Source organism: Erithacus rubecula, assembly GCF_903797595.1.
Source record: "Erithacus rubecula genome assembly, chromosome: 11".
Lineage (NCBI taxonomy): Eukaryota > Metazoa > Chordata > Aves > Passeriformes > Muscicapidae > Erithacus > Erithacus rubecula.
The window spans coordinates 1660032-1673203 of NC_136663.1; the positions used below are offsets into that span (position 1 = coordinate 1660032).

The 13172-nt window shown below is 44.0% G+C and overlaps 1 protein-coding gene across 1 annotated transcript; it reads right to left on the reverse strand.

Moving 5' to 3' along the window:
* Positions 1-10279: 10279 nt before the first annotated feature.
* On the reverse strand, positions 10280-10942 carry ARL14 (ARF like GTPase 14). Its single transcript, XM_079315648.1, has one exon. It carries the CDS (start codon positions 10873-10875, stop codon positions 10291-10293), a length of 585 nt encoding a protein of 194 aa, XP_079171774.1. The 5' UTR covers positions 10876-10942; the 3' UTR covers positions 10280-10290.
* Between the last annotated feature and the right edge of the window lie 2230 nt (positions 10943-13172).

Consider the following 13172-nt stretch of genomic DNA (forward strand, 5'->3'; position numbering starts at 1 on the left):
CCTCGCTCTGGGCGCCGCCGCCCATTGGCTGCGCCGCGCGCGGCCCGCGGCCAATGGCGGCGGGGAGGGAGAGGGCGGGAGCGGTGACGCAGCGCGGGAAGCGGGAGGGAAGGAGGAGCCGCCTCAGCGCCGCCGCCATCTTGGCTGCTGGGTTCTGAGGGGAGGGGCGGCGCCTGCGCTGCCCGGGAAGGGTCGCTTTAATCCGTTCCGTGTGGAAATTAACATTTTAATCCTTCCCACCCTTCATGGAGCCCGCACTTTGCAGTTTAATCCTTCCGCTTGCTGCGCTTGGCGTTCACTCCCGTCATGGAGACCGAAGTCACTCTCCACTCCAGTCACTCTCCTCATTACGCTTTGCATTCAGTCCTCTCGCAGAGCCCAAAGTAAACAGTTTAATCCCTCCCCTCGCTAAACTTTGCATTTGCCCCCATCATGGAGTCAAAAATTAATCCTTCCCCTCAAATAAATTTTGCATTTATTTGCATCCCGGAGCTGAACATTAACGCTTTAATCTTTCCCCTCAGTACGCTTCGCATTCCCTAAGAATAATCCCTCATCCAGTCTTCCAGAATTTCAGAGAGAGGAAAAAAAAAAAAAAGGCTGAAACTTTTAAATTTTTTGTTGAGATGAGAAACAGTATTAAAAACACTAGAGAGATACACTGACAGAGCAGCAGGGATGGTAATTTTGTTCCTACTTCTTAAATTTTACCTAGAAAACAATGCCTTTATGTTGGAATTCTCTAGGGTGTGTAAATACATTTGAACACCAATAACACAAAGATTTTCCAGACTATGAGGAGCTGTGTGTTTTATCTCTGGACACTTCCCTGGGGATGAATTTGGGAACCAGGGAAAAAGAATCCTTGAGGATTTTTGCCTTTCTCAGGCTTTTACAAGGTCAACAAATGATAACAACGATTGTGCACCTGCAGGGTGAGTGAGAGATGGGATATTTTGTAAAAATCTGTTTTGGGAGAGGTGTTGCCTTCTTGGACCAATGAGTCTTTTCTATTTTATTTTGCACAAACTATTTAAAGCCATGGCTTTCTTCAATAAATTGAATTGCTGCATGCAAGAGGGGGTCGTGTTACTGTGTCATTTCATTTGGCTCTAGATAATTCTCCAAAAAAAATCCCCAAAAGTGACAGGAGCTGAGTCACCACAACCCCATCTGTTGCATAATTGTAGCAGTGATGTCACAGCAATATCAGGAATTATTATTGTCACAGCAATATCAAGAATTATTATTGCCACAGCCATATCAGGAATTATTATTGTCACAGCCATATGAGGACCCCAGTCAATTAGTCAGGGTTAATTAGGTGGAATTCCATGTAGGCACAGTATGGAAAGCATTTTCTCCAAACTTGATATTTTGGATGGACAAAAATGACATTTTCTTGATATTTACTTTTTCAAAATGGAGTGCAAATTTTCCATGTGGCAATGTGGTAGAAGATTACAAAGAGATCAATATTTTTAAATAGTATCTTTAATTCCTGCTCTGTTTCATTTACAGGCTGAGTTTGGATTGTTCAGCCTGGAGAAGAGAAGGATCCAGGAAGAGCTCAGAGCCCCTTCCAGAGCCAAAAGGGGCTCCAGGAGAGCTGGAGAGGGACTTTGGACAGAGGATGGAGGGACAGGAGACAGGGAAGGGCTTTAAGTGAAAGGGTGTAGGTTTAGATTAGATATTAGCAGAAATTCTCTGATCAATAATGAAATTGGACTCTGGCACTACATGTTCCATTCCTGCCCAGAACTAGTCAGAATAAGATGATAAAAAATAACTGGTGTGTAAGACCCAGCTTGGAATTTTATGAAAGAAAACCCTTTTATTTAAAGAAATTCCTTTTATTCCATCTCTGCCCTTTCCCACATCTTTGCTCCCCCAGCACATCCTGGCCTGACTCAGTGCCCAAAGCAGTGCCAGTGACCTCGCAGGGAAATCATCCCTCTGCTCCTCCCTGTCTTGGAAAACCACTGAGCCACCCAAGGGGCTGAGCAACAACCTGAGTAACCACCTGAAAATAACTGAGAATCACCCCAGAGAACCTTCCTGCAAATCCTGAAAATCACCTTGCTGCACCCCTGCTCTAACACCCCATTTCCTTCCTGTGAAACTCCATTTATCAATATATACATACATACATATATCTATTTTTATTTATTTATTTATTTATTTATTTATTTATATTTAGCCCTCTCTTGGAAAACCACTGAGCCACCCAAGGGGCTGAGCAACAACCTGAGTAACCACCTGAAAATAACTGAGAATCACCCCAGAGAACCTTCCTCCAAATCCTGAAAATCACCTTGCTGCACCCCTGCTCTAACACCCCATTTCCTTCCTGTGAAACTCCATTTATCTATATCCAAAATATTATTTGTTCTTCTTTAATTATGAAAGAAGACAATCCTTCCGTGGTATTTTGATCTGGTATCATCCAAAGAATAATTTATAATGTGGCTTCATGGTAGACATAATCAGAAATGAATTAAGAGTGTATTGTGTAGCTGTAATCTGATTAAACTGCTTGGCTCTCAAAAGAACAATTACCACACTATTTTTGTTTGATTTTTCCACAGTGTAAAAAGATCAGAAAACCAATTTTGAAGGACAGACCAGTTCCCCTCTGAATCCTTGACCCAATGTCACTGGGTTGCCTTTAAGAAAAACAAACAAACAACTGGATATTTTCATCCTGAATGAGTTTTTTTACTAAATGTAGGTGCCTACAACATAATAAATTATGCATAAAACACAAATTCTCGTGGAATGATGCTGTTCAGATTTCATGTGATGTTACAGAACAAAGCTCTTCTTCTTTGATGTTTTTTGCTTTTTTTTTTTGCTTGGAAAATAATACAAATATAAAGGTTGGAATTAGGCTCTGCTCACCTTCCTATCCTTCAAGCAACAGATGGATTTGTTTTACAAAGGGTTTACATTTTGTTTACAGTTCACAATTTGTGAATTTTGCACCTCATTATGCAATTAGACAATGTTTAATTCTCATCTTATCTTAACCACCTCTTTTAAGTAACAATGTGAATCGACCTGAATGCTTTTACTAATTAGTAAAAATACATATTAAATATAAAAATTTACTAATTGTACACTTAGGTGAAAAAATCTTCTGCTTTTCATAGGCCTGTCTCCCTCCTATAAGAAACAAATTGTTATGTAAAGCTGCAAAGATTTGTGTTGCACACAGAAAAACACCCATTAATCCAGGTTTTATACAAATGGAATTCTGACTCTTGAACAGCTCTGCTGTGCTCACACTCACTCAGGGGCTGCTCCCTTGTGGAGGGAACATTTTTATCCAAAATCTGTAGTTTTCCTGTTCATGCTTCCCCTTGGGTTTGTTAATTTAGATCCACTGGTTACACTGCATTCTGCTTGTTTTTTTTTAAATTTAGAAAAGAAGTATTTACACTTTGAGACAAATATTTAGTCGAGGTGCTACTAAAAACTCACTTTTTAAAATCAGTTTCTTGAAGTGATGGACTGCCCAGGCTTGAAAAGGAAAATCACCTTCAAATGTTCTCAAATATGACAGGATTCAATTCCCTTTAATCCCATGGTGTGGGACACTGACATTTATTTAGGATCATGAAAACAGAGACATTTTTGGCAGCATCTCAGATTTAAACTCTTATTTCTGGCTGTTAACACTTACAGGGGGCAGAGTTTGACTCACAAAACAACCTCAAACCCGAGATGCTACAAAAAATGTAAAATTTACAAAAATGTAAACGTCCAGATGCAGATTGCTGTTGTCAGTGCTGTGCCTCAGGCTTGTTTTGAAAGGGAACTCAAATCCATGGCTGAATAAGGAATTTTGAAAGGCTCAGGGCTTGGTATTGAGCAGAGAAATGAAAATACTCCAAGTTTGCATCTCCCTTTGTTGTGCTGCATTGGAGAAAATGAGTGTTCTGAGCAGCAGCACTAACGAGGCCCATTCTCCCAAGGCTCAGGACTGAGATTTCCTTGATTTTCTGCTATCTGATAAATGGTAATATTTCTGTTCAGCTTTTCTTTTGAGGGGGGATAATGGGCACATAATTTTTCTGAATTAAAGAGCATTTCAGCAGCTTCAGGGATCTGTGCCTCTGTCACATCACCGAGATCAACCCTTTCTTTTAATGCTCATTATTCCTCTTTATATTCAAATCTCACTTTAGTTATAAAGTGGTAACCAGGGCTCTCCTAAATCACAACCTAAATCACAAAAAAAAAAGGAAATTTCAGTTTAGGAATCTGCTTGTTTGGGCAGTTTGGACATCACTCATTGTTAGGAATTTTCAGTGCCATAAAGTGAAACTTCACCTTAATGCATGATGAAAAAAATTTGTGAGCTTGACCTGAAAACCAGCAAATTACATTAATACTTATATCTACATTAGTATTAATATTTATATTTTATATATTTATATACATATATACATATATGCATATATACATATAGTTATATAGTTATAATTGTAGTTATAGTTAACAAATTGAAAATAATGTCTGAAAATAAGCCCATCAGTGCTGTAAAGAGGAAGATTTTATTTTTGAAAAAGTGATTTTTAGCTGTGTGGTTTGAGCCTCTCAGAGAGTTCTCGGGCTCCTCTGGTCTCAGTTTGAATTTTCAGCCCCATATTTTCCTTTTGATGAGCTGCAGGAAGCCTCACACACCACAAGATGTCTCAGTGAGGAAACACATTTTGCCCAAGTGTTTTTTAAGAACATTACTCAGTTTTCTGGTGTTTGCCTCGGGTTTTCCTTGGTGCTTGACAGGGGCTTTTCAGCAGCACAGGAGGAAGCAAAGCCTGTGCAAATTTACCCATTAGCGTGGGCAATAAATGGTATTTTAAATAATCAATGATCCAAATGACTCAGTGGAAAACCTTAAACTTCAAAAAGGAAAGGCTCAACGTAGGTGACAGCTCAGAAAACTTACATTTTCCTGTGTAGATTAAAAGGAAGAGTTATTTGAAACTATAATTAATTTCCACGATGTTTGACTTTAATGTGTTAAATATTTTTAACTCTTCATGTTCAGCATTAATGCTGTTCAGAGTTACTATCAGGAGACAGTTCTTTGCAGAGCATTTTCTCCAAAGTGAATCATCTTTGGGGCCTGATGTGATTTTATCTGTGAAACTGCTGCTTTCAGCACTGAAGGTTCAGGGAGAGCACAGGGAAGTCCCTCTGTGAGCACCAGGAGGGTTTGCACACATTAAATGTTGATTAAAAGAAGAACAGGCTCAGCTTTTGCACCAGAGTGCAAAGTTAATGGCTAGGAAAGGATTTTTGTTTGTTTTGTTTTCATTGCTTTCTATTTCTACAACAGTTTCTACTTTGGCCTGAGAATTTTCTCACTTATTTTTATTTTCTCTTCCCTTTTTCATGGCATTGCTGCCATTTATCTTCCCCCACTGCCTCTCCAGATTAACTCCTTAAATTCTTCTTCTGTAATTCTATCTTTTTTTTTTTTTTTCCTGAATACTGATGGGCACGTAAGAATTGTGTGACCACCTCTAGACATTTTAGGTAAATTAAACCTTTCTTGTTAATCCTCAACAAAGGGAAAATCCGTGTGAATTCAATCCAGAATTATTTCCTTGTGCTGGGAAGGGCATCCAGCCCTGAGCCACCCCATGGGGAGCCAGATATTCATTTATCATCTATTAATTAATTATTATCTATTAATTAAGCTGTTTGCAGAAACCCTTTATGTTTTGTGTTCCATCCAAGTGACAGGAGGGATTTTCACAATTTGGCATGGCCCTATAAGAAATAAAACTTCTCTGACTTCTTAAGGGAAGGTTGAGAGACTCACATTCTTTCCTCAGTGATAAAAATGTGTGTTTTAGATAAAGGAACTGAAAACTATTGATTAAGGCACAGTTACCCTTTAACAGCCAAGCAGAATTTCAGAGGAGAGTGGCCTTGGGATTGATAAAATCCTTGCTGCTGTTCCCAGCTATAATCACTGAAACCAAACAGAGCCAGGTGGTTTATTAAACTCACAAAATTACTTATTTTTGCAGCTATTTTACCAGAATCAGGGTAATACAAAGCTTAGAAACTTCTCATTGGCCAGGCAAATAAGAAGGGTAAAACAATATAAAAACAAGTCAACAAAAGGTTAAAAAGAAAATAAAAAACCCCCAGAACAAAAACATGATCTTTGCACCAATGAAAGAACTTTATGAGGGAACTTTAAAAGGGAGCTGATGAAAACACACGGGAAGAACAAGGAAATAATAAAAAATATTGATGCAAAGGCACGGCTCATAAAGCACTGTCAGAGGTTTGGAGGGACAGGGGAGCTGTGACAGAGAACAATGTCTGCAGGTCACTCCAAGCCCAGCAGTGGCTGAGAGCAAACCCAAAACCCAGGGTGGGGAGAGCAGGGGAGCTGGCACTGCCTTGGGACTGCTGGGCAAGGACAGGGACAGGGACAGGGACAGGGACAGGGACAGGGACAGGGACAGGGACAGGGACAGGGACAGGGGGACAGGGACAAGGACAGGGACAGGGACAGGGGGACAGGGAGAGGGACAGGGGGACAGGGACAGGGACAGGGAACAGGGGGACAGGGACAGGGGGACAGGGACAGGGACAGGGACAGGGGGACAGGGACAGGGACAGGGGGACAGGGACAGGGACAGGGGACAGGGGGACAGGGACAGGGGGACAGGGACAGGGACAGGGACAGGGAACAGGGGGACAGGGACAGGGGACAGGGACAGGGACAGGGACAGGGGGACAGTGATGGGACAGGGGGACAGGGACAGGGACAGGGACAGGGACAGGGACAGGGACAGGGACAGGGATGGGACAGGGACAGGGACAGGGGGACAGTGATGGGACAGGGGACAGGGACAAGGATAGGGACAGGGACAGGGGTCAGGGACAGGGACAGGGACAGTGACAGGGACAGGGAACAGGGACAGGGGGACAGGGGACAGGGACAGGGACAGGGACAGGGACACAGCTCTGCTGGGTGAAGACAGGGAGGGGACAGGGGTGACAGGGCTGAGGTGTCTCAGTCTGAACATCAGGGAAGAGCAGGAGCAGCACAGGAGCACCGAGCACAGCTGTGGAGCAGAACACTGAGGAACTGAAACACGAGGAATGCTCAGTTTGCTAAAATCCCCTTCCTTCAGAATGTGCCTGGACTCCCATCAAATTACTGCCCATCAAATGGTCCCTGCACTGTGCTGTGTGCTGAGGGCTCCACCCTCCACAATTTACATCCCAAATTACAGCAAGCTGCCTCATCCAGGCTGTGGGATGTGAGGAGATGGATGATTAAATTGCAGAAAGCCTGGTTGTAGCAGCACAGAGCTCAGCATGGCCCATTTACCTGGAGAAAAAACCAGTTTAATGTGCTCCCAGCACTTCAGAGGGGTGCTGCCTCCTTGGCAGCACTTGGAACTCGTTTGACACAGGAAAGTCTTTCCTTTGGTTCAGTTATTTGTTCAAAATGAGACATTTGGAGGAACAGCAGTTATCTGACATTGGAATAGCCTTGTCCTGCATTCCTTAGACACTACACTTCTGGATTCGAAATTATTGGACAGTTGTCAGCCAGGCAAAGCAGGAGGGAGTGCTGTTATCCAGATTTGCAGTGGTTCCTTCTGCTGCTCCACACCTTCCCTTAAAATGGCATTTCATCCCCATTTCAGCCCACTGGAGCCATCAGTGAGCTCCATGAGTTATTCCTGAACTCAGAAGCCTCAATGTGGCTTTAAACCACAGGGATCTATCAAGGAATGGCCAACAGGACAAGTCCCATCCTCTGGTCTGTCAGATTTTAAATGGTCCCATCCAAACACATCTCCTTGAGAGGATCCTGAAGGCCTTGGGCTTCAGATCCATCTCTTTTTGTGCTCCACTCCTTTTGTCACCTTGACTCTTCTGCCTGCCCAAAGGAACAGGGACAGCAAACTCTTTAAGGAAGATGAGCAGACACTGAAGGATTTGAGCCCTTTGGCCACAGAACACCTGCAGTGCTTCTGCACAAGGCTGCCAGAACACAGCGATTAAAAAATGTAAACCAGCAGGATGAGCTGATGAAAAAAATCCCCAAATTTGAAGCAAAATAAACAGCTGTCCCAAACAAATATCCAACCCCAATTCTTCAATTTTTCGTCCCATGAAAAGCTTTCAGCTCCCAGATTGCAGCTCCACTGCCTCAGGGCTCTTCAAATTCTCATTTCTCACCATCTTGAAACATCTCAAACCTTTCAAAAATCCTAAAAGTTTTTTATTGTGTAATCTGTAAAAATGCTAAATAATAAGCCAAACTTATGAAGGAATAAATTATCCGGTGCACCAGGTCGGATTTTAGCTCTGGCAGAATTCCTGAAACACCGAGACAATTCTGCTCAGGGTGTTCAGCCAAGCAGGGTGGAGCTGGAAAACACCTCTAGAAAAGCCCCAAAGCTTTTTTAAAGAGGAGCTCATTAAGCCCCAGCTCTGGATTGATGTCCTCTGTCACCTCTGATGGAACATTTATCTCCCTGGAGATCAGTCTTTTGTACCTCATCAGCCTTGCCTTTAAGGGGTGGTCACTTTTCTCCGTCTCACTGAGTTTTTTTAATTAAACTTTCAGGCATTGAATTCCCTTGAGAGCCTGTGCCTCCAAGCCAGCTTGGCTGATATTTATTTTAAACCTTTAAAAGGATTCCAAAAGGTTGGGGTCTCCTCAGGCAGATATAACAGGCGTGCCTTCACTTCTCTGGGAAACCAAGCTCTTAGAAAATGCAATTTTTAAACACTTGATATTCTAGAAAGTGAATGGAATTGAGTTTATTCCTTTCCTTTGAAGCATAATGTAAAACATTTCTTCAAGTTGATGTGAGTGTCATTTAGTGTAATTTGATAACCAGCAGAAGGGCCTGTGTGCCTGAGAGCTTATTCTCATTTTTAACTTCATGATCTGGTCTATTTTATGACTTTATTTCTCCCTTCAGAACTGTCTTCTTGGCTAATTACAGACCCTGGTGCACCCTCATTAAATCTCTCAGGAGTGTTTCTCCCTGAGGCCCCAGAACTAAATTCTGCTTTACAACAGACACATGATTAGATTAAAAGAATTCACCCTAGAGCAGACAGATGGAAACACTTATAAATGTATTGATATGAAATATCACAGTTTTAAACATTGAATTGTTTGGTTTGGAAAACCAACATTAATGACTTTTAAAGATCATTTTAGGGACAAAAGATGACATTTTCTACTGAGCCCAAATCATCAGAGCAGGCAATGAGAAACCCAGACCCTTGCTCTGCTTTCAGCAAGAGTCTCAGCATGACTCAGGATTTAGCCCCTGGTAATTAATTAGTCTCAGTATTAATAACAGCTTCAATTGAGAAATTTCTCTCTGTTTACTACTTCAGCAAATCCACCTGATAATTTTTTTGGTCTTTGAATAACCTGTGCATGACACAACAGGGTATGTCTGGGTGATTTTACTGCTGCTTCACCTTTTTATAACTTGACATTCCTGTCTGTTTATTAGTAAGAATGAAATGTAAACTTCCTACTTCCCCCCTACCTCTTTGGTATAATCCTGAAAAAAAAAAAAAAAATCTGGGAGCACAAGAGGACTTTTGCAGACCCAGGGCTGGGAATTCAGCACAAAACTTGGGATTCAGCTGCTCCCTGACTGGTGACTCTGGGAGGAGGGCAGGGACAAGGGGACGTGCCAGGCTGGTGACAGCTCTGGAGCCAGGCCCTGTCTGTGCTCACCCACAACCTCTCTGCAGGAATTGTTCCTGGAGAGCAGAAACAGACAAACTCTCTTGCTGAAACTCTCACCCCACTGCTGACCAAATGACCTGGCTGGTTTGCATCTTGAAAAATAAAATTGATTTGAATCTTCATTTGATTTAAGGCACTTTAACACTGCTCACCTATTTTATTCCCGTGTGCTTGACTGCCCCTTTCTCAGAATTCAACTTGAATAACCCCAAGTAAATAAAAAAAAAAATAAAATGCTACAGAATCCTATCTCAAGTATGAGATACCCTACATCAAGTATCCGCAGGTACAACAAAGTCCTTTATAAATATTTATGTATAAAAGTTCTTCAGAATCCAGAATCTGTCCAACAAAATATGTTAAGGGTCATCAAAAGTGGATGACAGAAATCCTTCAAAGGCACTGACCTCCTTCAGGGTGGAAAAGAGAAATGTTTAGAAGGCACTGAGCTCCTTGAGGGTGGATGATGGAAATGTTTAGAAGGCACTGAGCTCCTTGAGGGTGGATGATAGAAATGTTTAGAAGGCACTGAGCTCCTTGAGGGTGGTGAAAGTCTCCTTGGACTTGCTGTACTGCCTGGCAAAGGTGGCCACTCTCTGCAGAGCCTCTGCCAGCCCCTGTCCCGTGGTGGCACAGCAGGGCTGCACGTACCAGTTCCTGTCACTGCAGTACTTCTTCATCTTGAACCTCCTGGTGATCTCCTCGGCGTTCAGAGCCCCAGGCAAGTCCTGCTTGTTGGCCAGCACGACCACGGGGACGTTTTTTAGGGATTCGTTCTTTAGAATGAGCTCGAATTCCCTCCTGGACTCCTCCAGCCGGTGCTTGGCAGAGCTGTCCACCACGTACAGCAGCCCGTCGATGTCTTCCAGGAAATTGCTCCAGAGCTCCCTCATCTTCTTCTGCCCTCCAACATCCCAAAAAGTCAGTGTGAAATCTTTCTCTGCTTCGATCATATCCACGTTAAAGCCGATGGTGGGCAGGGTCAGGAAATCGTCTTTGTAGCGGAGCCTGCAGAGCAGCGTGGATTTCCCCGCCGAGTCCAGCCCCAGCAGCACGATGTTGGTTCTCTTCCCCCTGGAGGCTTTGGCGTTCTGGAGGCCCATTTATCCCATTTATCGGGGCTGCTCTGCTCCAGGGATATTCCCCCCCTTCCCTGGGGCCAGTTTGTGTGGCTGCCTTTCCCCCCGCTGAGGTGAGCACAGTGAGGGAGAAGAGGCAGCTGCAAGCTGTGAGCAGTCAAAGCTCTGTCCAAACACAATTTATCGAGGTGATAAGGAGCCAGGAGGCTTTGGAGGGAGCAGAGCTCGGTGCCAAGCCTGTGGGTGGGACTGGGATGAGTAACAACAGCCCCAGTGGCACAGGCACAAAGGTTACGGGCTGCCAGCATGTTTGAACAGCCACGTTCCCAGCACCTGCAGCCTGATCCAGGCATTCCCTGATCTCGGAGAGAATCCCCCTGAGCATCCACAGCCAACTGGGAAAAAAAATGAGATATGAACACAAGCAGTGAGGAGGGATATTTAACATTAAAGGTTTGTCCATACTTAGCAAGCCACAAAATGGCCAGGTAGCTGATTTATTGGTGATTTATAGCTGATTTATCTCATCTGCCACAAACTGATCTCAGGTGGTCTCCAATGTGAATTCCAGCCCCTGGACTCAGTAAAACCTAAAGAGAACTCCACTAAAACTGGGCTTTGCTCTAAGGAGCTGCCTCAGTGACTCCTACTTGCCAGGGCTATAAACTCAGGGAGTTTGTTTATGTTGTTTGTGAATAAGTTTAACTGCACCCTGCAAGGTGGAGACTAAATACAGACCTTATGGTCTGATCATCACTGAGATCCTACTGCCCCAAATTAAAAGTTCCTGTTACCTTCATTTCACTCTACTCTGTGTCTGCCCAGTGAAGATTTCCTTCAGAAAAAATGAGGAAATAACTGAGTCTTGATTTTTTTTTTTTTTTTTTGACCACCATTCCAAGTGGTACAATAAAACAAGAGGGGACAGAAAGTTCAGTCAGCTATTAATGGATTCCTATTGAGTGCTCATTCCTCTGATAGTGGATGCACGTTGGGCTGCTCTGACACATCCTGAATACTGCAGGAGTTGCCCTTACACCCAGGAAACCATTTCTCTCTGCTTCAGAAAGTCCAGAATCAGCAAAAAGATGTAAAGGTCTTGTGGTCCAACAGGCTGCTGACTGATAGAGCAATCATTTCGATAATTACGACACTGGTTGCGTAAAATCCACCTCAGCCCTGACAGACAAGTTATAATCTGGTTTTTCTCGAGGCTAAAAGGGTGAGACTGGGTCTAACTGGGGGCAACAGGAGATGACAGTGACACACCCACTGCTGCAGGTTTTTCATAGTTAATAAAAGACAGATTGTGTGTAGGGTTTTTCAGGAGCATACCAGGATGTATTAAACCAGGGAAGAAAGTGTTTGCATTTCTTTATAAATAAATGGACATGAATGAATTAAAAAATAGGGAAGCAGCAAGCTGCAAAACACAGGGTTAACTCATCAGAATTCTCTGATGCGATTCCAATAAAATATGGATATCTGGAGCAAGGCAGGGATGGATGGTCTGTCCCCACTCCCAGCTCCGTGCTCTGTGCGTGCTCCTGGGTGTTTATGGACATGAACGGGGTGTTTATGGTCACAACTGTTGCCTTCTCCATCAGCCGTCACTTCAAAGCACGGATCGAGCACAGCCCGACTTTTTACGAGGCAATTCTGCAGTTTTCTGACTGTGCCAGAGCCCAGAGCCAGATCTGGTGATGCAGGAAGGATTCCACACTGCTCCAGAGATCAGCCCGCAGGATGAGAACTCTGCATCCTCCTATTCTGCTCCTTATCCCTCTGCATCCTCCTGCTCTGCTCCCGATCCCTCTGCATCCTCCTGCTCTGCTCCTGACCCCTCTGCATCCTCCTGTTCTGCTCCTCATCCCTCTGCATCCTCCTGTTCTACTCCTCATCCCTCTGCATCCTCCTGTTCTGCTCCCGATCCCTCTGCATCCTCCTGTTCTGCTCCTTATCCCTCTGCATCCTCCTGTTCTGCTCCTTATCCCTCTGCATCCTCCTGTTCTGCTCCTTATCCCTCTGCATCCTCCTGTTCTGCTCCTTATCCCTCTGCATCCTCCTGTTCTGCTCCCGATCCCTCTGCATCCTCCTGTTCTGCTCCCGATCCCTCTGCATCCTCCTGTTCTGCTCCTCATCCCTCTGCATCCTCCTGTTCTGCTCCTGACCCCTCTGCATCCTCCTGCTCTCTGCTCCTCATCCCTCTGCGTCCTCCTGTTCTGCTCCTGTCCCCTCTGCATCCTCCTGTTCTGCTCCCGATCCCTCTGCATCCTCCTGTTCTGCTCCCGATCCCTCTGCATCCTCCTGTTCTACTCCTC